The sequence below is a fragment of the Meles meles genome, chromosome 12 (genome assembly GCF_922984935.1).
Source record: "Meles meles chromosome 12, mMelMel3.1 paternal haplotype, whole genome shotgun sequence".
Classification (NCBI taxonomy): domain Eukaryota; kingdom Metazoa; phylum Chordata; class Mammalia; order Carnivora; family Mustelidae; genus Meles; species Meles meles.
The window spans coordinates 11,491,891-11,518,854 of record NC_060077.1 but is presented as its reverse complement, the minus strand read 5'-3'; the positions used below and the strand labels follow the sequence as shown (position 1 = coordinate 11,518,854).

The 26,964-nt window shown below is 42.9% G+C and overlaps 3 protein-coding genes and 1 pseudogene across 3 annotated transcripts in view; 1 reads left to right on the top strand and 3 right to left on the bottom strand.

Moving 5' to 3' along the window:
- TMEM116 (transmembrane protein 116) overlaps positions 1–6,062 on the bottom strand; it is a 52,488-nt gene extending 46,426 nt beyond the window's left edge. The window contains exon 1 of the mRNA XM_046024462.1: positions 5,934–6,062. The gene's annotated coding sequence lies outside the window, so the exon portion shown is untranslated. The remainder of the gene's footprint in view (positions 1–5,933) is intronic.
- LOC123954387 lies at positions 1,864–6,007 on the bottom strand (annotated as a pseudogene).
- A 214-nt stretch (positions 6,063–6,276) lies between the features above and the next one.
- Positions 6,277–14,202, top strand: LOC123954552 (endoplasmic reticulum resident protein 29-like). The gene is made up of 3 exons (XM_046025823.1): positions 6,277–6,548; positions 11,424–11,562; positions 13,378–14,202. The coding sequence occupies exons 1-3, from the start codon at positions 6,408–6,410 to the stop codon at positions 13,878–13,880; spliced, it is 783 nt and encodes a 260-aa protein (XP_045881779.1). The 5' UTR covers positions 6,277–6,407; the 3' UTR covers positions 13,881–14,202.
- A 5,621-nt stretch (positions 14,203–19,823) lies between these two features.
- The window catches only part of LOC123954386 (N-alpha-acetyltransferase 25, NatB auxiliary subunit-like), a 60,043-nt gene continuing 52,902 nt past the window's right edge, over positions 19,824–26,964 (bottom strand). Inside the window, exon 24 of the mRNA XM_046025510.1 lies at positions 19,824–21,315. Coding sequence (XP_045881466.1) covers positions 21,193–21,315 — 123 coding nt within the window. The 3' untranslated portion in view covers positions 19,824–21,192. The remainder of the gene's footprint in view (positions 21,316–26,964) is intronic.

Genomic DNA, 26,964 nt, shown 5'->3' with positions numbered 1-26,964 from the left:
ACTTATAACCTCCTGCTATGCTAATGACTTTGCTATTAAAGAATAAATTCCAGAGTGGAATTCTTTAAGTTCTCAAATATTTCAAGTTCTTTCTCACCCCAGAACCTTTGCACTTGCTCTTTTCGTTTCCTAAAATCCTTCCTAACATATACCAATTTTTCAATTTCATATTTATTTATAATTATTTAATATCTTTCTCATCACATGAGCCTAAGTTCCTTGAGAGCTAAATCCTATTCATCCTTTAGGTCTTTCTTCAGCTTACATATACTTGTTTCTAGAAGTTTCCCATGAACTCAAATTCCAATTGATCCCTCCATCATATTTTTCCATAGGTCTTCAACTTTTCTTTCTAGAAATTATCACAATTTGTAATTATATTTTATTTGTATGATTATTTAATGCTGGTTTTCCCAACTAGGTCTGTAAGGAGCATGTCTATTTTGTTCACCAGTGTAACCCTTACCCTCAGAAAAGTATATGGTACCTGAAAAATGCACAGTAAATAGCAGTAAATATTGAAACACTGAATAATTTTTTACATATAGAAAGCATTCCTTTTTTTAAGATTTTATTTATTTGAGAGAGAAAGAGAGAGACAGTGTGTATGTGCAAGCATGAGCAGGGAGGCGGGGCAGAGGGAGAGGGAGAAGCAGACTCCCCGCTGAGTAAGGAATCTGATCTCCATCCCATGACCCAAATAGCACACCTTGAGCTGAAGGTAGATGCTTAATAGACTGATCCACCAAGGTGCCCCAATATTCAAAGAATTCTTAGAGGAGGATGGGGCTTAAAGAAAATCACACCGCTGGTAAATCTTTCCATAACAATTTTTAACAGATGAAAACGGCTTTGTTCTTTAGACAGTTTAGGTGTTCATCTATCTCAAAAGAACTAGTGTTAACACCAACAAAAATTTGCAAGGGAAAGACAATTAGCTCCAAGGGATGGACCATCTCTGAAGAACAGTATGAGGCTTAAGAAAGGAATGTAGAAAGAGCCAATGGAATTTTGAGAGATAGCCATGGAGTAATTTCTCTCTCATTTATTTACTCACCGAACAAGTATATACTGAGCACCTACCATGTGCCAGACAGGGGGCTATAGTAACTTAACCGAAACAGACAAAAACATAAATCCAGCCCGCCCTGGGAGCAGATAAAAAGAAAAATAAGCAAATTATATGTTGGTTAGCAAGCTGAAAAGTGCTATGGAGGGAAAAAAGAGGGGAGATACAAAGCAAGGAAGTATCAAGAAGGAACAATTTTTTTTCAAGCTTCAGATATTTATTAATCAGTGTAAACCCCAACACAATACAGAAATATGATTTCAGGGGCGCCTGGGTGGCTCAATGGGTTAAGCCGCTGCCTTCGGCTCAGGTCATGATCTCGGGGTCCTGGGATCGAGTCCCACATCAGGCTCCCTGCTCAGCAGGGAGCCTGCTTCCCTCTCTCTCTGCCTGCCTATCTACTTGTGATCTCTGTCAAATAAATAAATAATCTTCAAAAAAAAAAAAAAAAGAAATATGATTTCAGCATTTAGAAGGGAACTATTTCCTGGATAAGTGAAAAATTATGCTGATGGTTTCTGGGACACCTTCATTCTAAGCAGCTTTATAGTGAAACACTTTTTTTTTAAAGATCTTTATTTACTTATTTGAGAATGAAAGAGAGGGAGAGAGAGAGAACATGAGTGGGGAGAGGAGCAGAGAAGTGGTGGGGAAGCCAGAGAAGGAGACTCCCTGAGACTCCCTGCTCAGCAGGGAGCCTGACGCAGAGCTTGATCCCAGGACTCCCAGATCATGACCTGAGCTGAAGGCAGACGCTTAAAGACTGAGCCATCTAGGTGCCCAAAATATTTCATTTAGAAGTCTAGATCTTCTTTCTTCAGTTTGTTGTAATTTACATTCACTGAGTACAACTTGTATTGATCACTGAGGACCCAGTCTTTTACAGGGTTCTGAGTTATTCTTCCTATCCCAACTGACATCTAGATTGCACAATGCCAGGGGCAAGACATACAGTGCTGCTCCAGTACCTGCTACCCTAATAAATATGAAAAGGGGGACTAAATTTGGATGCTGCTTTGCCTGACTGAGGATCCGGCATAACTTGGTCGTAGCAGAGCCCTCCAGCCAAGGAGAAGTAAAAATCAAATATGCAAGGCCTGGAAATAAGTCCACCCTACCAGAAGGAGCAATTTTTTAAAGGACGGTCAGGGCAGATCTTAGGAAGTTGACAAATGAGCAAAGAACTTCAGGGAAGTGAATGAGCCAGCCATATGAATATTTTAACGAAAAGTTTTAGAGGGAGAAAGCCAATACAAAGACCCTGAGGCAAGAGCATGCCTAGTATATACAAGGAAGAGCAAAGAAGTCAATTAGATTGGGGCACCCTGGCTTGATGTCGTCAGAAGAAAAAGAATGGAATTTATTTATTATTTGCCTTAGCAGATCACACCACCTTTTTCCTCCTCACTCCAGCTCCTACATCGATCGGGTCATGTATGCACTCATTTTGATGTGGAGAACAAAGGCAAAAGAAATATAGAAACAGTTAAATTTCCTTACAACTTACAACTCATTGACAAGTACTTGGGACTGGCAGGGTGACCTTCCTCCAGAAACTCAACTGCCTCAAAGTTAATGCTTTGCTGTGGCAAAAAGCAACCTTAGCTTGACATTATCCTGGCTTCCAGAATTCTGCAAATCCACTTTAACAGAGGGAAATCTCTTTGGAAACGTCCTTTATCTCTACCCCCTAAGATATATGTTAGCAATCATCCTCCAAACATACAGCCCACTGCCCACTGATATACACCTGAAGGGTCTCATGATTAAGGTTTTACTAGACAGTAGTAAATGACCCCTCAAGTTCCTGGAAACCTTGCTTCCAAATTCCTTAGAGACTTACACTTATCCCTATTTCCTCCCAACTTGAGAGTATGCAATCAGTCACTCCTCACAACCCCAGTGCTGCTGTTTCTGCCCACAGATCCCTTCCCTGCATTATAATAAAAACACCTTTTTGCACCATAAAATGTTTCAAGCATTTTTTTTTAAAGATTTTATTTATTTATTTGTCAGAGAGAGAGAGAGAGAAAACACAACCATGCAGAGTGGCAGGCAGAGGCAGAGAGAGGAACAGGCTCCCCGCTGAGCAAGGAGCCCGATGTGGGACTCCATCCCAGAACCCTGGGATCACCACCCAAGCCGAAGGCAGCGGCTTAACCAACTGAGCCACCCAGGCATCCCTCAAGCATTCTTTATTGACCAATGGGCTCAACAATCTTGCATCAACGTAACCTGCCCTGTCTCTTCCTTCCTACCTCTCTTCAATACCCAGCCTTTTGATTTTCCACATCGGTGTCAACTATGGGATTGCACAACTTCCTAAATACGGAGAATTATACCTGGCTTATTTGTGTACATTGTTGTCAGGGTCCTGAAGCTAAGAATCTAATCATACTATAAAGCAAATGACTGGGACCCAGGCACTACTAAAAGGAAGCATTGAGACAATTATTGTACCACATTGAATTGTTTCCATTCATAGCAAAAGTACCAATATTTCTCTTCCCTCTCCAACCAATCCTCTTCCTTCACTATTTTCAAAACCTACTTCAAAACTATAACTAGAGGGGTGCCTGGGTGGTTCAGTGGGGTAAGCCTCTGCCTTCGGCTCAGGTCATGATCTCAGGGTTCTGGGATCGAGCCCCACATGGGCTCTCTGCTCAGCAGGGAGCCTGCTTCCCCCTCTCTCTCGCCTGCCTCTCTGCCTACTTGTGATCTCTGCCTGTCAAATAAATAAATAAAATCTTAAAAACAAACAAAAAACTGTAACTAGAAAGTCATTCCTGATTGATTATGCTAATTAGGTATACCCAAAGCATTTACAAGTTCTTTTTTTTTTTTTTAAAGATTTTTTTTATTTATTTGACAGAGAGAGATCACAAGTAGGCAGAGAAGCAGGCAGAGAGAGGAGGAAGCAGGCTCTCTGCAGAGAGCCCGATGTGGGGCTCGACCCCAGGACCGAGATCATGACCAGAGCCGAAGGCAGAAGCTTTAACCCGCTGAGCCACCCAGGGACCCCAGCATTTACAAGTTCTTAAGTGATAATTTAAAAACAGTTTAAACATCTTATAAAGGGTTCTAAAAGCTCTTTTTTTTTCTTTGACAGAGATCACAAGTAGGCAGAGAGGCAGAGGGGGAAGCAGGCTCCCTGCTGAACAAAGAGCCTGATGTGGGGGTCGATCCCAGGACCCTGGGACAGTGACCTGAGCCGAAGGCAGCGGCTTAACCCACTGAGCCACCCAGGTGCCCCTGGGTCTAAGAACTCTTAACAGCTCCTCATTGAGTACACGACAGAACAGGAAATTCTTTGATTTCTTTCAAGACTTTATGTTGCTTGGACTTAAAACTATCTAACTAGCGTTTTGAGAACTCTTTCCAGCCAGGCTGGTCTCCCTAAACCATCATGCTCATTCCCACTTCTGCTCCCTTTTCATTTTTCTCCACCTAAAATGTTCTTTCTTCCAAGGGTTAACTCCATTTCTACTTCCTACATGAAGGCTTCTTTAACCACTTTAGCTCATAATTTCCCCCCCACCATCTATCATTTGTCTATGTAGCTCATTTTATTTAATAGCTTATTAAAGGAAACTCAAATTTTTCCAACACACCCCCCCCAAACACACACACACATAGTGACTCTTTCTTTCAAAAATTCTATATAGGGGCGCCTGGGTGGCTCAGTGGATTAAAGCCTCTGCCTTCAGCTCAGGTCATGATTCCAGGGTCCTGGGATCGAGCCCCGCATCGGGCTCTCTGCTCAGCAGGGAGCCTGCTTCCTCCTCTCTCTCTGCCTGCCTCTCTGCCTAGTTGTGATTTCTCTCTGTCAAATAAATAAAATATTAAAAAAAAATTCTATATAAACTGGTTGCCCATAACTGGATCCTATGATCTTTGATGACTATTTTATACAACCATTTATTAACATATACAGTGGTTAATATAATGCTAAGACCCTCATAATGCCATTTGTTCATAAAATTTTGTGACTTCTACCCTACAAAATTTCTCATTCGACCCTTCCCCCTCATTGTGGGCTACTGCAGGACCTTAACCTCTCTTACCTAGACTACTACAATTGATCCTTAACTAGTCTCCCCGCCTTCCTTCTTCCATCCACTCCCTTCACATTTTCTGTTTTTTTTTTTTTTCCCCACTCCCTTCACTCCTAAGTGAAAGCAAATTCAACTCACTGTCCTGGTTAATACCTGTGGTGGCTCCAAACCCTTCAGCTTGATGAGACCCTTTGCAGTGTACCCCGGTTTACTTTGCCAGATTCACCATGTTTTTCCCTTTTTAGAAATATCCTTTGGTGTTTGGCTTGTAAATGCCTCCTTCTCCTTCACGATCCAGTTTAAAAGTCATTTCCTGTCTTTAACTTTCCTTGACACCCCTAAGCAGGGCTAACTGAATTTCCACTGATGTTCTCACAACACTGTGATGGTCTTATCACCTCCTCCCGAACACAGGTCCTTCCGTCCAGAGCTCTGTCTCCACAGAGCTATTCCGTATTCCTGCAGGCAAAATCAGGATCTGGGGTAAACCACGCCCTGAACAAATATCTAGGGAATAGAATTATGAGGATTTTTTTTTAAGGTTTTTAAGGTTTTTTTTTAAGACCTTCAGGAGCCTAGGGCGTAGCTGGGCGGATACTCCGCTTTCAGTGAAGCAGGCTCTTACAGAAGCCCGGCGTCTCGCCACTGAGGCACTCACCACACAGCAGGCACTGGGCAAGGTTCGGGGTGGCCCTGACCGCCACGCTGACGAACAGCTGCCTCTGCGTGACCTACTCGGGTCCTGAGGGAGCTGGGGGAGTATGAACGACCTCGCGACGACGGTAGCACAGACTGACTGACAGACTAACCTAAAGCAGTAGCGGGTCTCAATGGTCTGCCAGGCGGGCCAAAAGCAGGAAGAAATGGTGGCCAGCCTCGTCATCTTCGAAGAGGAGTAGAAAGAGCGACCTAATTGCTGCAAGACGCCAGGCACGCGCTTCGAGCCGCTCCTCGCGCAGGGGAGGACGGGAAAAGGGCAGGAAGACTGCGAGCCTTGCCGAGTGCGCGTGCGCAGCAGCCTCTTTCCACCGCCCGCCACCCGCGGCCCCGCCCTCACACCCTAGGCCTGCGCGAGCTTTGTCGAGCGAGCCAGCGCGCGCGTGCGCGCGGCAGCCCCATTTCCCCGCCCCTCACGTGGCCCCTCCCTCTCATCTTAGGACGGCGCGAGCCTCCCAGGGTGTACACGTGCGCGCAGCAGAGCCTGCCTTGCAAGTCACGTGACCCACGACTCGGCGTTTTCTCCACTACAGCCTTCCTAGCTCCTACTGCCAGATTCCGGCGTTATGGCTGCCGGCATTCCTCGCGCCGCTTCTCTCTCCCCACTGTTTCCCCTTCTGTTTCTTCTGCTCCTCTCCGCTCCGCATGGCGGCAGCGGCCTGCACACCAAGGGCGCCCTTCCCCTGGATACAGTCACTTTCTACAAGGTAACGGGGGTGGGGGAATCGCGCGCAGGTGCTGCCTGAGCGCCCAGGGGTGCACACCCGTGGGGAAGGAGGCAGGGCTGGCAGAAGGTGGTTTGTAGCGACGATCCCAGGGCTTCCAACCATCCTGAAGGGCCGGTGGACTCTGGGTCGGGACCATCCTGCGACCATGGGGCACACACAGGCCAGGGTCCCCGCGCACCCTTGTCTTTGCAGTATTTGTACTTCCTCTTTGGTAAAAGAGCAGCAGAGATGCAATCCAGGGAACTTGCTGCCCCTTCCCTGCACCCAGTGGGGAGAAGGCGGTGCCGGGCAAGATCCAATCCTCGAGTCCCAAGTGGGAGGCCTGGAGGGCGGTGCGAGGCGGACGCCAAGTGTTCCCGGCTGTGGTGGGGCGGTAGTGAGGGAGGTGGTTGGAAACCCCGCTTATTAACTGGCGTTTCTGCGCCCCTCCTCCCTTGGAGGGAGCAGGGAGTGCACCCTGCTTTGCAATACGCAAACAATGTCCAGAGATCTGTGTCTTCCTGAAAAGTGCAACCGTTAAGAATAAGGGAACTCTGTAGGGAATATCTTGGGCCTGGGAACAAAATGAATAAACTCGGGTCAAGACGTGGAAGGATTCCCCTGGGTAAGTGGACGTTGGAAATGTTGAAGGCTGAATGCAGTCCCAGCTCCCTCCTCTGGCACCTGTCTTCACCCACTGGCAGCTTTCAACTTCGCCTACGAGATGGGCAAACTAAGCATTGAGAGAGAACCCATTCGTTTTATTTTCTTAATTTGAACCCATTGCTGGGAAGTGAAACCAAAAAGTGGAATTCTAAATCTGTCTCAAGCGGTTGAACTCTCTATTCTCAAAAGGTTTCCTTGTCCTGGATTTGGCCTCTGTGGTTTATTCAAATATTTAAAAGTGTAGGTACGGCTGGTTGGTTGTCAGGCATACCCCACAGCACCCTATGCTTTTGGGGTCTTTATTGGGAAAATGACACCCCAGCCCCAAAAGGGGGGAATGGGGTAACATCACAGACCAAGCATGACTTAGAGGGAAATTTTGCACTGTTGGTGCCTCTCTGTTTTTATTGGTATCGCCCTGGTCTTGTCTGTCATTACAGTAACCTTCTTGCAGGTCTTACTGCTCAACCTTTCCTCTCCTGACCATTCCCCCTTTCATTCCTTCAGCTCCAGCCATACATGTCTTCCGTCCTTTGAATATTCCTAGCTCATCTCGCTGACATGGGCCCTTTGCACTGGCAGTTCCTTCTGACTAGAACATTCTTTGCCCAATCTTTGAAAGGCTGGTTGCTTCTTATCATTCAGGCTTAGGTTAAATATTACTTACCTTCTCAGAATCCTTCCTTGACTTCCTTTTCCCCCTGTCAAAAGAGCTAGTCACATTAGTTGGGTCTTTCTGTGGAGCACTTATCACTGATTTTTCCCCCCTTGTCTATTTTATCATCTCCCACACTAGAATATGAAGAACTGCCTTGTCTATTTTGTGATCATCTGCACGACCTAGCAGGTTACCTGTTACATAGAAGATACTCAATAATAATATATTGAATGAATGAACAGATATCTTCTCCAGTCCCTTTCTCGATCTTCTTCCATCACCAACTGAACAGAAGGAGAGCTACCTGGTAATACATCCAGGGTCCTTGTTCTGTGCTTTTGTCTTTCAGCAATTTCCAGTGTCTTCTTTTGTTTCTTGCCCTTCACAAAGCATCACTAGAAATAAGAGACCCTGCCTGCTTTTTTTACTGCTGTGTTCATGTAGAGTGGTGTCTAGCTCTTGATAGGTACCTTTTTATCCAATGGATGAATGACTGATGAAATCATCTTCATCTTGAGAAAGCAAGTTACCTAAATATAGGATATGGTGGAGTCGATTCCTTAAGGATAAAGAAAGGAAACATATTTCTAAAGCAATTAAGAGGTACAGGCTAATTAATGAAAAGGAAAAAGTCCACTGTGCAGATGTGTGCCATTCAAAACCATTCTGCTGATGGCCTAAAATGGCAGAATAAAAGATGGAGGCCTCTCAGTTCTGTTTCAGGGTTAGACCACCATATAATTATTAATTATTCCATAATACAAATGTAGGCTCTTTGAAGATAGGGTTCCTGTGTTGTACTTTTAAAATATTTTCCCCCAGACATATGTAGCATCTGCTACCATAGCCTACCCTAGTTGTGTTCGTCTTCCAAGTATTTTCAGAGCATCTGCTACATGCCAGGCACTCTTGGGCAATAGGGATAGAGCAGACAACAAGTCAGACCAGGTCCTTGTACTCATAGTGTACGTTCTAGTGGAGAGGACAGACAACAAATATGCAGGTAAGAATTTTAGTGAGTGATTATTGCTGTGAAGAAAGCACAGCAGGGTAATGTGATGGAGGGCGAAATAAAGGAGTGCCAGGATGGTATGAGTGGAGGAGGCCTCTCCATTGTGGGTGGGGGAACATTCAAACTAGCTTTGAACGATAGACATCCATGGAAGGAGCTGGGGAAAGTGTATTCCAGCCAACAGAGACAGCAAATGAAAAGGCCCTAGGTGGAAATGAGTTTGTGGAACTGAAAAAGGACAGCTAGGCCAGAGGGATGTGATCTGGTTTATATTTTAAGTCTTACCTGTGGGGCACCTGGGTGACTCAGTCAGTTAAGCCTCTGCCTTCGGCTCAGGTCACGATCCTGAGGTCCTGGGATCCAGCCCCACATTGGGCTCTCTGCTCAGCGGGGAGCCTGCTTCTCCCTTGCTGCCCCCCCCACTTGTGCTCTCCCTCTCTCTTTCTCAAATAAATAAAACTTTATTTTAGAGATAAATTAGATAAAAAGCACAAATGGGGGAGCGGGAGAGGGAAAAGCAGGCTCCCTGCTGAGTAGGTTCCTGATGTGGGGCTCAATCCCAGCTCAGATCATGACCTGAACTGAAGGCAGATGCTTAACTGAGTCACCCAGACACCCAAATAAATAAAATCTTAAAAAAAAAAGTCTTACCTGCTTTTAGGCCGCCAGAGCTCAGATTTTGGGGGCCAGTGATCACTTAAAAGATTGCCTGTCCTGGGGCGCCTGGGTGGCTCAGTGGGTGGCTCTGTCTTCAGCTCAGGTCATGATCTCAGGGTCCTGGGATCGAGCCCAGCGTCGGGCTCTGCTCAGCAGGGAGCCTACTTCCCCCTCTCTCTCTGCCTGCCTCTGCCTACCCGTGATCTCTGTCAAATGAATAAATAAAATCTTTAAAAAAAAAAAAAAAATTGCCTGTCCTGATAGCTTCTCCTCCTTTCCTTGTGTCTCTAGGCAGTGTTAAATATTTTTTAAAAGCTAAAACCAAATAGACATCAACGCACAGTGAGCAACAAAGACTAACAACTGGAATGATGTCAGCTTGACTTAATTATGATAGTGTTTGCCTATGATGAAAAATGGGCAAGAAGTGATCACTTTGATTAGAAAAGCAAAACGTTGGGGTGCCTGGGTGGCTCAGGGGGTTAAAGCCTCTGCCTTTGGCTCGGGTCATGATCCCAGGGTCCTGGGATCGAGCCCCACATCGGGTTCTCTGCTCAGCAGGGAGCCTGCTTCTCTACCTACTTGTGATCTCTGTCTGTCAAATAAGTAAATAAAATCTTTAAAAAAAAAAAAGTTATAGGAGGAGGAGAGGGCAGTTGTTAGACTAAAGCTATGCATTGGGAGAAACCATCAAAACAAAGATCTTGGGAATTCCTTTAAAACTTAATCATAGAATTACTATACAACCCAGCATTTCCACTCCTAGGTATATACCCCAAAGAAATGAAAACGGGTGCAAACAAACATTTGTAGGCAAATGTTTGTAACAGTGCTATTTACAAATAGCCAAAAGGTGGGATCAGCCCAAATGTCCCATCACCTGATGAATAAATAAATAAAATGTGGCATATCCATATAGTGGAATATTATTTGCCTACAAAAAGGAATGAAGTACTGAGACATGCTACAGCATGGGTGAATCTTGAAAGCGTGATCCTGAGTGAAAGAAGCCAGGTACCAAAGGCTGCGTATTGTAGGATTCCATCAGAGTAGACATCATAGAGACAAAAAGCAGATAAGTGGTTATCAGGGGCTGGAGAGGGAAGGAAGAATGGGAAGTGACTGCTTAAAATGTGTATGGATATGTGATTCCTTTTCAGGGTATGAAAATGTTATGGAATCGGTATTAATGATCATTGCACAGTATTATTAATGGACTAAATTTCACTGTATTGTACACGTTAAAATGGTAAATGTTGTGTGATGAGAATTTTACCACAATTGAAATAAAGGTCTTGACCCTGACAGTTTAGGACCCGGAGACCTAGACAAAGGGAACTGTGGTCAGGGAGGGGACATTGTCCTAATAAGCCTGCCTCTCAGCAACTTTTTGTGAACCCTGAAACTGCAGAGTTGAGCCTCTGGGCTCCCTAGCCAAAACACCTCCATGGGTGCCAACCTTTTTACAAATGGTTGGTTGGTTGGTTGGTTTTTGTCAGATTTCTGGTTCACTGTTTACTGAGAAAGGCCCTCTGGGATGATGGGCATGCCATGGGGCCAATGTAGTGTTTTCTAAGGGTTCCCTGAATCTTACTGAAAAGGTCACTGGAAGGGAAGGCCTTAATACGTCTGCAGCTTTGTTTATTCTAAGCAGGGTTGTAAATGTCTTTGATTACTATGAACCAGTACCTAATGGGGTACCCAACATCAATAAAATGTTAAATGATTCAGTGGGTCAACGAATGAGTATTAGTGTGTCAGCACTTATCACCCTTGCAGGCATGGTTTCCACTCTGTTTCTTAAACAGGGGTCCCTTGCGAAAGGGAATTAGCCCCAAAGGTCCCTGGAATCCTGGACTTGCTCAGCTCTCTATGCCCTCAGGTCATTCCCAAAAGCAAGTTCGTCTTGGTGAAGTTCGACACCCAGTACCCCTACGGTGAGAAACAGGATGAGTTCAAGCGTCTGGCTGAAAACTCGGCCTCCAGCGATGATCTTTTGGTGGCAGTGGTGGGGATCTCAGGTATGGACAAGTCCAACCTGACTGGAGGGCAGAAGGGGAGGAAGCTAGGAATCATTTCCCTCCTTGTAGGTGGGATACCCAACACCGTTCTGTCTAAGCCACGCGGGAGTGTAAATGAAGTCATGGCCTTGGGGAACTGGTGACAGGCTTAGCTTGAGCAGATCTGATACCACAGAACCTCAGTTCATCCTTGCAGGTGCAAGGGAAAGGGATCCCCCATCCTTTACCCTCCACCCCACACTGACGTGAAACTTACTGTGAGAATCTGGAGCTCTCCTTGCAGGGGACTATAGTCAGAGGAGGAGGTATTATGGTTCCTAGGGTCTCCATAGTCACTTCTCCAGCTTCTTTTCAGCTGTTTTTTTACGAAAACGATTGGATTGTGGCTTTAACTCAAATCTGTCAGAGCTGCCACTAAATCAAGGACCATTCTCAACCACAATGACCACTCTAATAATAATAGTTGCCAACATGTGGTGGTTGACAGTGCACTTTACATCTTCCCTTGAACGCTGCCTAAAATGTGAGGCACATGTTCTCCATGTTTATACTTGAGGAAAACTGAAGCTCAAGGAACTAAGCGGCCCATCCAGAACGCCACCTTAGTATTTATTCTCAAGTCCAGTGGGTTCTTCCCTCTCTCCGCTTCCTTCCAGCAGGGATGCCCCGGTTCCTTGGCTAGCTTGAGAGTCTGATCCTGGGCAGTGATAGTTCCCGCACTTTTCCAGGGCAGTCAGTCAGTTCTGACTCAGCCGCAAATCCACTCCCTTGGGAATTTTTAGAAAAAGAAGAGTAGCAGCTGACATTATCAAACATGTACCGTGTGCCAGGCCACTGTGCCAAGTGTTATCCATGTATCTTATCCTTGTGACAACTCTAGGAAGAAAGTACTGTGACCCCTGTGCTTCATGCCGAGAGTACCTTGCTCAAGACCGTACAGTCTGAAGTGGCAGAATGAGGATTGGAACCCCCACTTCCTGTACTACTATCCTGTAATAGGCGGCCTTGGCCCTTTCTTTTTGGCCCGGTATAAGAAACCTGCTGTCACAACATTAGTCCTTGCAACTGCTACTGCTTGTTAGGAAGTACATAGCAAATGCCACATATTGCCCTGAACTCTCCAGGTTAAGTGCACTTTTCTCCTCACGGGGTCCTCCTAAACACCTCACATGTGGTAGAGACGCTGCCTGTTACCTATCACATGTTGCCCTCGCTCACTAAGCTCCAGCCAGAACGGCCCTTGCAAGCCTTCAATCCCCCCAGCTTATTCCTGCCTCAGAGCTTTGGCTCTTTCAGTCCTTCCTACCTGAGACATTCTTCCCAGATTATCACATGTCTGGCTCCTTGAAACTTCCAGTCCTTCAGCTCATGTCATCTCCGCAGAAAGGCCTTCCATGACCGCCCAGAGTAGGCCTTCTTACCTACTGTCACATCACTCCCATTTTATTTTTATCTTTTTGGTACTGATCATGTATGTTTGTTTACCATCTCTCTTCTTACCCTTAAAAGAATATAAGCTCCTTGAGGTCAGAGAAGTTGTAAACTCTTAATCATAACTAGATCTGTAGCACTCAGAACAGAACCTGGCACATAGTGGACTAGAATAAACATTCAGAAGAGTACCCATTTTTCAGATGATGAAAGTGAAGTTCAGAGAGGTTAAATGACCTGACTAATGCCGCACGTCTGGGAAGCAGCAGAAGAGGGATGTCTACACAACCAGAATCCTTGCTGTCAGCTCAGATAGCCCTCACAGCCATCTCCTGCCCTGCATTCCTCGTGGTCTTGCTCCTCATACCTGATTTCTGTTCACAGATTATGGCGATAAGCTGAATATGGAGCTGAGTGAGAAATACAAGCTGGACAAAGAGAACTACCCAGTCTTCTACCTCTTTCGGGACGGGGACTTTGAGAACCCAGTCCTGTATAGTGGGGCTGTTAAGGTTGGAGCCATCCAGCGCTGGCTAAAGGGGCAAGGAGTCTACCTAGGTATGCCTGGTTGCCTGCCTACTTATGACGCCCTTGCTGGGGAGTTCATCAGGGCCTCAGGTGTGGAGGCCCGCCGGGCCCTCTTGAAGCAGGGGCAGGACAACCTTGCAAATGTGAAGGAGACTGAGAAGAAGTGGGCTGAGCAGTACCTGAAGATCATGGGGAAGGTCTTAGACCAAGGTGAGGACTTCCCAGCGTCAGAAATGACCCGGATCACCAAGCTGATTGAGAAGAACAAGATGAGTGATGGGAAGAAGGAAGAGCTCCAGAAGAGCTTAAACATCTTGACTGCTTTCCAGAAGAAGGGGGCCGAAAAGGAGGAGCTGTAAAAAGGCACTCCGGGTGTTTTCCAGGGCTTGGTGGGGGTGGGGAGGGGAGAGTTACCTGCCGACTGTGAGAGACCTGGGTTATGAGAGTGGTGGTTAAAGTGGCACTAAGCCAGAGATCTGAGCATGGCCGCACACTGAAGCTGATATGACCGTGCTTGGGACATCACTATAGCCAGTCTTTGTATAACCAGAGCACTTAACCAGATGGCTTGTGAAATTCCCCCTCAGAAGGAGTTGGTGCTATAAAGAGGAGTGTACTGCCCAGGTCCTTGACAGGTGTTATTCTGACCCAATTAAAGTTTCTGTGTTTTGGTTAAAAGGACCTGAAGCCATTCAGTTTTCTTTCACAAACTATACTTTGGCCTGTGACCTGCTTTTGCCTTTGAATTTATTTTTTAATCTGAGCTGGTATGCACTCCACTCTACCAGGGTAATTGACTATTCTTGTAACACTGTAGAAACTGGTCCCAGTTCAAGGTCTGCCTTTATTACTTTCCACCGGTGTCCAAACTCCAGTGGACTGATTGTGGGTGGCAAAATGCATTGTCCTTTTTCTGGTCCTTAAAAGTGGAATGGCAACATTTTTTTTTTTTTTTAAAGATTTGATTTATTTATTTGACAGCACAAACAGGGAGCAACAGACAGAGAGGGAGAAGCATGCTACCCGCTGAGCAGGGAGCCCAATGTGGGGCTCGATCCCAGGACCCCAGGATCACAACCTGAGCCAAGGCAGATACCTAAGTGACTGAGCCACCCAGGCGCCTGTGGAATGGCAACATTAAGGGAGCTCAATGTATCATTTTCCATACTCCATTAAAAAACGTAAAGCAGGGGTAACTGGGTGGCTCAGTTGGTTAAGCGGCATGCTCAGGTCATGATTCCAGGGTCCTGGGATGGAGCCCCGCACTGGGCTCCCTGCTCAGCAGAGAGCCTGTTTCTCTCTTTCCCTCTGCCTGCTGCTCTGCTTACTTGGGCTCTCTGTCAAATAAATAAATAAAATCTTTAAAAAAAAAACACACATAGAGCAAATTCTTAGTTTTATTAATAAAATCAGTTTTTTTTTTTTTAGTTGGATTTAGATAGCTAAATGATACAATTTGGTCTGATTTGAAAGTTTTTTTAAAAAGGGATTTTCCATCTAAGCTACTTTGTCACTGTAAGTACCAACATTAAAGAAGCAGAGTGGGAGACCATTGTACTAACTCAAATCTGTTTTCAGGAGCAATGGGCAATTACCTGCAATGGTAAGGTTCTTGATAACCTTCACTTTTCATATTTAACAACTTGGAAATACCAAAGTGCAGCTTCTGAAATATTTATTATTATTATTATTATTTTTAAAGATTTTATTTATTTGACAGAGAGAGATCACAAGTAGGCAGAGAGGCAAGCAGAGAGAGTGAGAGGGAAGCAGGCTCCCTGCCGAGCAGAGAGCCCGATGCGGGACTCGATCCCAGGACCCTGAGATCATGACCTGAGCCGAAGGCAGTGGCCTAAACCACTGAGCCACCCAGGCGCCCCTGAAATATTTATTATTAAGGCCACAGAAACTTGAACAGAGTTAGCAAGTCAAACCTTAACTTGTTTGTGTTCCTCCATTTCAGCCAGATTGGTAAATTCACTGAAAACAAAAACAACTGTGATAGCTTAAACTCACAGTTCAACTAAGTAAAAGGTTCAGGGGCACCTGGGTAGGTCAGTAGGTTGAGCGTCTGACTGGATTTCAGTTCAGGTCATGATCTCAGGGTCATAGGATGGAGCCCCGTGTTGGATTCCGTGCTCAGGGTGGAGTCCGCTTTGAGATTCATTCTCTCTCTCTCTCTCTGCCTCTCTCCCTGCCAATGGATAAATAAAATCTTAAAAAAAAAAAATGTTCAGACCTAAACTCCTGCCGGTAACCAGCATAAGTACTCTCAACATTTAAGAGGATGTAACTGTATACATTTAATTATTTCCCCTACTCATTATGAAAATTTCGGAAGATCTTTCTGGATGCTTCTCACTTGCTTTAGCAAGATACACTTGCTTTAGCTGTTCTGGTTTTTTCTCATCTGTATAAAACAGATTCACTTCCAAAGAACTAAGCAGTCACTGTCCTAATGGGAAATACAGTAAGACAAATGGCAAGTAGGGAAAGAACTCTTCAAACCACATGCATCCACAGTCCCTGAATGTGATCCTGTCAGCTGGGAAAGAAAAGGTGGCAGCACATCAGTGGGTCTTAATTGGATGAGTCCAGGCTGAGTATTATTATTTATAAGCCTAGGGTCTTGAAGAGCCATTAGGCAGGGCTAGAGTATCCTATCAGAGGCTCTTTTTATAGCAAATATTTTTCATTAAAGATGGGCCCTCTAGAGTCTGAAGTGATTTGCATAAGCCACATAAAATTAAATCCTCCCTGACACTTATATATAATATTATGTATAATATATTATATACTATATATTAATATATAGTATATTATATATATTAATTAGACAATATTGTGGCTCAGGTGCTGCTAATCAGACTATGAGGAAGGCTATGGACTGGCTTCCCAGAATCAAACAAATACAATTTCTAGGGAATCTGTAGATAACCCGAGGCAAATAAGACCCTGGATCCAAGATGAAGAAACTCATTCTGAGGAACTTATAAGTTACCTAAATTAATCCTTGGCAATTGGTGCCACCAAAAAAAGTTGCATCAGAATTAGTTCAGGAAAGATTGATTGATAATAAATAAGGCAGAGTCTGGGAATACGAATATAGCCATCAAGACTACTAAGAATGTGAGATGGTGAGTTGGGGGTGGTCTAGATTTCAACTCGCTTCATCAATGCTTTAGAGTTTGAATCTTCCCTAATCTTTACCTTGCTAGGTAGTCTTAGGTGATAGCCTGACCTGCAGTAACTTCTCTTCTCATATGTGAAATAGTACCTTGTCAGGGACCCACTTTTACTAGGATATGTGGAAGCTGGAGGTTGCAAGAGAGCACTGCTTCCATGTATAAACTGGTATATAGGTACCCCATAAATTTTTATAAGCATTTGGCTCATGGTTGCTTACCTTCTACTTGTTACTATGAAATACATGTCTGCATCAAGGCAGTGATAGCATCCAAAAATGGAACAGAGTATAAACCTGAAGATTTTGAGGAAGATTAAAAATGGCATTTGAGCTGCCGACTCTTGGATTTGGCATAGGTTGTGATCTCGGGGTCAAGATCAAGCCCCACATCAGGCTCGCGCTCGGCAGGGAGCCAACTTGGGATTCTCTCTCTCTCCCTGTTTCTTCCCTGTGCACATGCACACACACACGCTGTAATAAATCTTTAAAAAAAAAAAAAAGGTGGTGAGGTGTATTGAGGTATATCCAAGTATCCATCTTTTGTTAACGGAAAAAGAATGATGTGATGGAGTCCCAGACAGAAACCAACATCTCAGGGCCCACACAAAGGCATTTAATAGTATAGGACAGAAAGGAAACTAGGAGCTCCTCTTTCCACCGTACTGTCAGTGTGTGATCTCAGCCTGTGGGCCCAAGTACTCTTGGGTTAATCATATCATCAGTCTGCCTGAAATCCTCCAGCAACTTCCCACTACATTTAGAAAGCTCCTTCCTTCGCCATCTATAAAGTCCTGATTGCGCGTGCACACATACACACACACACCCGTTTACTTCCCCCTTTCCACTCCGTTAAGCCCAGACACTTGAGCCCTTTTTTGTGAGTCACTGGAACATACCCAGTAGTTCCTACTGTGAGGCCTCTGCACTTTGGTTCCTTTCTCAGTTGCTGTCAATCAGGTCAGATGACACTGCTTGTGGACCCCGGTTAGCATGCACCCTAAAACAGACTTGCAAACTAATGTTTGTGTTCTCTCTTCCCCCACCTGGGCCACTAACTAGGATGTGTGCTCTTATTTACCGCAGAGTCTAAAGTGTAAAGAAGCATCCAATGCACGTATGTTGAATTCACGAATGCTAGCATGTGAGGTACTACTTTCAAAAAGACTAGTCCCTGGGGCTAATAATACATTACATGTTTATATAAAAAAATTTTTTAAAAGGCAAAAAAAAAAAAAAAAGACTAGTGGCCTTGGGATAAAAATTTTAAATTCATAAATACAATTTTGCCAGGGAATATAACACTCAGTACAAAATTGAGATAAATTACCTCATTTAAAAGGTGTGGCTTCTATGAATCCAAACAGAAATGACCCAGGCAGAAATCCCAACTTAAAATGGAAGGGTTTATGTAAATCAACCCACCTAGGGGCGCCTGGTTGGCTCAGTGGGTTAAGCCTCTGCCTTTGGCTCAGGTCATGATCTCAGGGTCCTGGCATGAGCCCCACATTGGGCTCTCTGCTCGGTGGGGAGCCTGCTTCCCTCTCTGTCTCTGCCTGCCTCTCTGCCCGCTTGTGATCTCTGTCAAATAAATTTTAAAAATCTAAAATAAATAAATAAATCAACCCATCTAATTTAATTGGCTATGTACGTTTCACTAAGTTCTGAAGAAGGAAGAATATATACTTCCCATATTAATAAATGATATCAAATAAGTAGGAAGAGTTTCAATAACAAGGCCATAGATACATTGAAACCCCTTTTTATATTAAAAGTTTAAATGAAAGACAAATCCAGGTTGAACATAGTGATTGCAAAATATAATGCAATTTTGAACAATTAAAATTATGAAAATATACAAAATTGATGGGCAACACAGCTAGGCATTTGTACATTTTCCATTATGTGAAGAACACTAAAAATTTCTATATGCTTTATCCACATCAGATAAATGATTTAAACCAAATGTTTGCTTTGGAGAATCTTAACTTAGGATCTCAGTAGTATAAAAAGCAGTAATTTTTCAGTCTGTAAACAGTAGTCGTGTTTTTCTTTCTTTTTTTTTTTTAAATATCAATTTACCACACAAAAACAAACACAACAACAACAAAAAAAAACCCACACAAACCAAAAACAGCAGCAGCAGCAATGGGTTATTTGGGAATTCTCTTCAAATACCAATGACATACAATTGCTGGAGGGTGCTTTTTACTCATGTAAATTTTATATATATATGTGTATATATATATAAAATTTTAAACTGTACACAATTTATAGTGCATAACGGTTTCCAAAAGAACAGATCAATAAAAGATATTGGGCATCTCTGCATAATTTCATTCTTTTTACAATTCTCTCAAAATGTAAGAGGTTGGATCTAATTGAAATGCTACATTTAGTAGGAAAGTCAGCAAGTAACAAAGGAAGCATAACCTCACGTCCTAACATTATTTGTCACTAAAACCAGGAGAGGTCCTGGGTGTCCCTAGGCAAAAGACTAGTTAGGTAGACCACTGGAGTCAAGCACTGTCCCTGAGGACCAAAGCCAGCTCACTGAGCACACATATGCTAGATTGACCATGGTCAGCTGAAGACTTGTTTCATAGAGCATTTCTATGTACAGTATTTTTGGATATTCAGAGAAACATCATTTCAAGAACACATGCCATACACACATACCCCCACCCTCATACACACACCAAGTTCCATCTAAATAGGCAATAGTTTTATGAAATTATGTTGTCATTAAATTAGATTTGGAATTAATTAGAATTTTCAATTCATCTTGTTCAAGGCAGTTCTTCCTTTTCGGACGGGGTATGATGGCTGTGGATAACAACTTACACTAAAAAATAACTTCTTGGAATTACTTGATGGACCAGGATTTCCAGCAAGTCTTATTTTGAACAGATAATAGTAATTTTCTTAAAATTTTCCTTGGAAGTTCAAGCAGTTACTAATCACTCTATCAAACTGTGAATCTAAGAAAGTCACGATGAAGGGACAAAATGCAATTGTTTTGAATACAGAGATTTTCCAAGCGCTCTTTTGTTTCCTTTTAAAAGAAAAAAGTATCACATTTCACTGGAGAAGTGAGTAGACAAGGAACTGTAAGGTCTTTAAGACCAATCAACCCTCCATCAGATGCTTGAATTTTCTCATCAAACTCGTATCTTTGCTCTTACAGAATTACTAACTTTAATGGTGTTTGAGTAATGAAAACCAAAAACAGAAGCACAGATTCAAACACAAAAAGGTATCAAAGCAACTGTATAAACTGTATAACGTTTTCAAGAGCAATGTTATCTTTTCTGTTAGATCAACCTCTGAAGCTATAGTCATAGGGAGCTCCAGGTGAACAATGTAAACACCATCCTGGTGTAATTCTCAAGTTTGAAGAAAGCAGACCAAACGTCAAACCCAATGGATAACATTTCTTTTGCCAGCCTAAAACTTAAAACCTAAGTTAAGTCCATAATATACATTCCTTCCTTCCTCCCCAAACCCCCCACTTAAAAAACACTAAAGTATTAAATCTTTATTTTCAAGCACACAAACACACACACACGTGTGTGTTTGTGTGCTTGAAAAATATATATGTAAAAGCATATACATATATATATATATCTCACAAAACCAATGACATTGGTATCAGACTTGCCTGCATAAATTATGTACACGTCTCTTTAAAACAGTGATTCCCATCTTTCCTAAAGGTGGATGAAAGACAGCAAGCTAGTCCTTAGCAGGCTCATAAGTGGTCTGCACTGCTTTCCCTTCCATATGGTGTAAGTTAACACAAGCCTATCTGTGATTTAACTCTCACAGGAGCTAGGATGGGGATTTCTTGGCTACTGGACTATTAAGCCAAAAAATGAGTGCCTATGGTCATCTGAGTGGCGCTCTTCAGTGACAGGTGCTTATGCCAAATTTCATCTGAGGCCCTTTGGGTACCTGCTTTGGGTTCTGTGGGAGCCAAGCAGCTGAGGAAGCCTCAAAACTGAACTAATGTGGAAAGAGGGCCTGCTCCCAGTCATGGTCCCCCTACTTCTGCTTTCTGCTTCCTAAGGCTCAAGGACCAGACCAAACACCCACTATGATAATGGTAGGGCCATTCAGCTGCTCTGAGGTCAATGCTTTATGCTTAACTTCTATTGCTGCTTTTATAGGACCCCCACCCACCCACCAGATGTTTCTGGTGATGGGAGGAAAGAAGAAAAGTGGGGTTCTCTTGTGGCTGCCATATGCATATGAACATGTATAAAAAGTGGTCAAACCCACATGAGGGTCCTGCTTCTGATTTATATACAATAATTTAATCAATTGTATACATTTAATACCTAAAAAATTAATTCACAATCAAAGTCCTTCATGCATTTTATGAGGAAGTTCTGGATTAAAATGATGGTCAACCAGATGGAGCTTTTGCCTGGGAAGATGATACATTTTCTGGTATAGAGTCACTGGTGCCTGTGGTTCCCACTTCCTTAAATTTTTAGTTTCTTTGTGGTCTCCAGTCTTTTTTTCAGCAGCTCTCCGATTTCCAGAAGTGAGTGTAGATAACTGCTCTGCACCTTCCCTTGCACAGTCTTTGAAAATTTTCTCTCTTCCTACAAAGAAGATAAGAATTAGTGGTCTTGGACTGAAAGCATTCCCTCAGATAGATTATAGTTCCTCTCACGGAAATAAAAACTACCATTACCTTTAGTCTCACAGCAAGCTCCATCAGAATACAATGGGTCATTTTCAATTTCATAATATGCAAAGAAGGCTTAAAGCTCATCACAGATGGGTATTTTTCCACGTGATTTTCACGGACACCCTATTGCTTTAGCATCATTATTTCAATTCTTTCACCAGTACTCTGTTTTAAGTTATACAAAATCAAAAAAACTGAGATTTCTGATTATTAATGTTCATCCAGAAAAAAAGGTAGAGGGACGCTTGGGTGGCTCAGCCATTAAGCGTCTACTTTCGACTCAGGTCATGATCCCAGGGTCCTGGAGTCGAGCCCCGCATCAGACTCCCTGTTCTGCAGGAAGCCTGCCTCTCCTTCTCCCACTCCCCTGCTTGTGTTAACTGCTCTCGTTCTCTCTCTGCCAAATAGATAAAATCTTTAAAAAAAAATTAAAAAGGTAGAAAATTATTACTAAGAAGTCTGGATATAAAATCACTACTATTTTGTTTTGAGCTGTACAAAACAGAAAAATTAAGATTTCTGATTATTTCATCATAAAACAAAAGTAGAAATTATTAATTTGGACATTATCAGAGCCACTTCTTAAAGGCATCAAATTTACCTTTTACCTTTGCCAACTTTTCTGGTTACAATATTGATAAGTGTCTCTCTATACTGACAAAGACCATGGGTTCCAGAGACCAAACAGCTAAAAAATAACAAAGCTTTCCCAGACTTCCTCAAATATGTGCTACATACTTGACTTGTAATAGAGACTACAAAAAATAAAGGGATGGAGTGTTCAAACATCGAAAGGAGGTTGGCTGAGAACTGATTATGGTTACATGAAGTTAGCAGTGTTGCAAAGCCCTGAAGAAACCAGGGAAGCACACCTTATGGCCAAACGATATTATCTTGAGACTTCGTCTACCTTGGAAGTACACATGTGCATTAGTAGAGAAGGTATGTAAAATACACTTTATTCAGGACTGTAGTAAAAGTAAGTGTACATAAACAACCTACAATACTCAATGGCTATGATCCATTCATATGCTGAACACCATATAGTTGTTTAAAAGAACAGCATTAGCCTGAACAAATCTCATGAATATAAGGTTAAGCAGAAAAGCAAGCTAAGTTTCAGTATAAAACAGAGTGTATCATTTACTTTCAAAAACGTAGCAGCTATTACAGTACATTTTAAATTAACATAAAAGGTCTTGGCTTGGGGCACCTGGGTGGCTCAGTTGGTTGAGCCACTGCCTTCAGCTCAGGTCATGATCCTGGAGTCCCAGGATCGAGTCCTGCATTGGGCTTCCTGCTTTGCAGGGAGTCTGCTTCTCCCTCTGACCCCCTCCACCATGCTCTCTCTCTCATTCTATCTCTCAAGTAAGTAAGTAAAATATTAAATAAATAAGTAAAATCTTAAAAAAAAAAAAAAGTTCTTGGCACACAACCAGTTTCAGTGGATACACCCAGAGAAGAGGAAAAAGGACTATGACTAGAGGTGGTAGTTCAGAGGCCTTATGCATAGTATTTCAAGTTTAGAAAGGAAGGAGGAAGGAAAAAAGAAGTAAACCTAGTGGAAATTGAAGAAAAAAAATTTTTCACCCAAAAGACAAGCAGCCAGCACTATATGGATCCTACATTTGGTAGTTGGTCCTGCTCAGTATATTACAGGTATTACGACTTCAGTAAAAAATAGGCAATTAAATACCCCATCCTCCCATACCCCCTCCATAATTGTTTCATGTAATCTTCACTATAATCCTATAAAAGAATTTGATACCGATACAGATAAAGAAACTGAGGGTTAGAAAGGTTAAGTGACTTCCCAGGTCAAAGATGAGGATGAGACACCAGGGTGGGTTAGTCAGTTAAGCATCTGACTCTTGGTTTCAGCTCAAGTCATGATCTCAGGATTGTGAGATCAAGCTCTGTGTTAGACTCTGCGGGGAGTCTGCTTGAGATTCTCTCCCGCTGCCCCTCCCCGCAACTATCACACATGCTTACTCTCTCTCAAATAAATAAATCTTTAAAAAAAAAAAAAAAAAGAGGGACACCTGGGTGTCTCAGTCAGTTAAGTTTCTGCTTTCAGCTCAGGTCATGATCTAAGGGTCCTGGGACTGAGCCCCAAGTCGGGCTTCCTGCTCAGTGGGGAGTCTGCTCCTCTCTCTCTTCCTCCCCTTTGCTCATGCTCTCTCTCTCAAATAAACAAAATCTTTTTTTTTTTTTTAAGATTTTATTTATTTGATAGAGCAAGCGAGCACAAGTAGGGGAAGCAGCAGGCAGAGGCAGAGGGAGAAGCAGACTCCCCACGGAGCAGGGAGCCCAATGCAAGGCTCGATCCTAGGACCTTGAGATCATGACCTAAGCTGAAGGCAGAGGCTCATCTGACAGAGCCACCCAAGTGCCCAAATAAATAAAACCTTAAAAAAAAAAAAATGAGGACAGAGTTAAGTCTTGAAAAATCCACAGTACCCCAAAGTTAAAGATAACCTTCAGAACAAATACTCAAAATGAGAAATCTTATTCCTCACATCAGAATGCACAGATCCTTTAACAACAACCATACAACCAGCAACAGCGGGCTACTGTGCCTGTCATCTTTGTACTGGACAGTCCTTCCCACATATCATGTGCTCCAGCTCTGCCAACTGACTTATGGTGTCCACACACAATTCACCTTTCTGCCTCCAGCTTTTATCTGCCTCTTTCTGCTTTGGATTCCTTTCATCCATTCTGGTCTACCTACTGAAAACTTATTAATCCTTAAATGCCGCATCTCTGGTAAGGCTCTTTTTGACTCGCTCAGTTTTTGTGCCTCTATCCTATCTCCAAATTAATTTGTATGCATCTCTCTACAGCCATGTCTTTTTTTCAAATTAACATATAGTGTATTATTAGTTTCAGAGGTAGAGTTCAGTGATCATGTCTTATATAACACCCAGTGCTCATTGCATCACGTCCCCTCCCTTAATGTCTACCACCACTTACCCTACCCTCCCACCCACCCACCGCCCCTCCAGCAACCCTTAGTTCATTTCCTATGATTAAGAGCCTCCTATGGTTTGTCTCCCTCTCTGATTTTGTCTTATTTTTCCCTCACTTCCCCTATGGTCCTCTGTTTTGTTTCTTAAATTCCACATATGAGTGAGCTTATATATTGCCTTTCTCTGACTGACTTATTTTATTTAGCATTAATACCTCTGGTTCCATCCACATAGCTGCAAATGGCAAGATTTCAATTTTTTTGATGGCTGAGTAGTATTCCATTATATAGCTATACCACTCCTTTCTTATCCATTCATCTCTTGATGGACATCTGGGCTCTTTCCATAGTTTGGCCATTGTGGACATTACTAATATAAACACTGGGGTGTAGGTGCCCTTTCAGATCACTGTGTTTGTATCCTTTGGATAAATACCCAGTAGTGCAAATGCTGGGGGTTAGGGTAGCTCTATTTTCAACTTTCTGAGGAAATGCCATACTATTTTCCAGTTACAGGCAGGTCCTTTTTTTTTTTTTAATAAATTTTTATTTATTTGACATAGAGAGAGACACAGCAAGACAGGGAACATAAGAAGGAGAGTGGGAGAGGGTGAAGCAGGCTTCTCACTAAGCAGGGAGCCTGCTTCCTCCTCTCTCTCTGCCTACTTGTGATCTCTGTCTGTCAAATAAATAAATAAAATCTTAAAAAAAAAAAAGATTTTATTTGTCAGAGGGAGAGCGAGCGAGCGGACACAAGCAGAAGGAGTGGCAGGCAGAGGGAGAACCAGGCTCCCTGCTGAGCAGAAAGCCCAACATGGGCTCAATCCTAGGACCCTGGGATCATGACTTGATGCTTAACTGACAGCCCCCTAAGCATCCCTAAGATTTTTTTTTTAATAGATACTATAATTTTAAGTTTTTATTATTCTACAGTATTCAGGAAAGGGGATAAGAGTTTGGACCAGAGAGTAAGTTTGGGTTTGTCCTAAAAAGCTGAATGGCTCAAAATCTGCCGCTAATTACCATATTTCTCCATATGTAAATAAGTGTTCCAAATGGACCACCAAGTATCTCTTCTTTCAGAATGGTGTGCAAGTAGGAGGTAGAAGGCTAAAACCCTAGCTAGAATGTACCTATTTCTCAAGGATTCAATTACCAGGCCTTTACTGGCTTCCCAAGTGCCCAGAAGCATAAAGGCTAGTTGGCAGATACAAATGTGTTCTAGGAATAGAGAAGAGAAGAGGTGGGAACAGTTCTGGATGATGAGACTGGAACTTAGCTGGGGCTGAGAAATGAGAGGTGCTATTCTCTATTTTCTAATTCTCTTAAACATACATTTTGTGTGTAAAGAAAGAACGAAACACTATAGAAGCATTAAGAAGACTAAAGTACGTAAGTACTCACATGTAATAATCTAGACAGTACAAAAAAACCCCACCAATGTATAGTATGTTATCATTTGCGTTTAAAAGTAAAAGGTTGTGGGGGAAGGAAAGAGACATAGCTTGAGGCTGGGTTATTGAACTCAGGAAGATTGTACAAGAAACTACCAACAACAAAGGTTCCTTCTTGGAAACGGAACTAGGAAATGTATTAGGATGAGAGGAAGACATTTCAATCTATAGTCTTTATTTATGCCACATTTTTTTTTACCATAAACTTATTTTACTTTTTAAAACAATACACTATAGGGGTGGCGCCTGGGTGGCTCAGTGGGTTAAAGCCTCTGCCTTCGGCTCAGGTCATGATCCCAGGGTCCTGTGATCGAGCCCCGCATTGGGCTCTCTGCTCAGCCTGCTTCTGGCCTGCCTTTCTGCCTATTTGTGATCTCGCTCTGTCAAATAAACAAATTAAAAAAAAAAAAAAAAAAAAAAAAGCAAACCCAATACATTGTAAAGCTTGAAAAAAGAAAGAGTAAATAAATAAAACAAAAATACTAAAGAATTAATCCATCAATTAGTCCTATATACCACTGAAGTCTATGTTCGTTCTAATGTATATATAGGAAAGACAACTGTCTAAAACCAAACTTCTAGTTTCACCTCTGAACACATTTGCTTTCTTTAACCAGCCTTTGGAAATGTTATTTAAGGCTCTGAGCCTCTTCCCACAGTAAGTCCCTTGTTTTTTTGATGTTGTTGTTGTTGTTGTTTTTAAATTTTATTTATTTATTTGACACAGAGCGATCACAAGTAGGCAGAGAAGCAGGCAGAGAGAGAGAGAGAAGCAGGCTCCCAGGACCCTGAGATCATGACCTGAGCCGAAGGTAGAGGCTTTAACCCACTGAGCCACCCAGGCGCCCTAGTAAGCCCCTTGTTAATAGCTCTGTGTTGAAGCTTTACAGAAGAGGGGCTTATAATCTTTTAAAGCTGGTGTGCCAAGCAATATTCCATTCCCTCTCCTCCCTGGGGAAGGTTTGGGGCTGGAAATGATGGCTGCTCTCATTAGTGGATGAGCTCCCTCACTAGCAGAGGCTCAGGTCAGACGAACTGCTCAAGGGAGCATTCCCTCACAACTGAAGTTTCATCACTAGAGCAACTAGGACTGATGAATGTTAATTCACTTGACACCATTAAATCTTCAATCATT

Bases quoted from the DNA above. Each gene is read 5' to 3' on its own strand.
- LOC123954552 (XM_046025823.1), top strand. From the start codon at position 6,408: ATGGCTGCCGGCATTCCTCGCGCCGCTTCTCTCTCCCCACTGTTTCCC. The intron at 6,549-11,423 runs GTAACGGGGGTG...CTATGCCCTCAG, and splicing joins ATACAGTCACTTTCTACAAG to GTCATTCCCAAAAGCAAGTT. The intron at 11,563-13,377 runs GTATGGACAAGT...TTCTGTTCACAG, and splicing joins GGCAGTGGTGGGGATCTCAG to ATTATGGCGATAAGCTGAAT.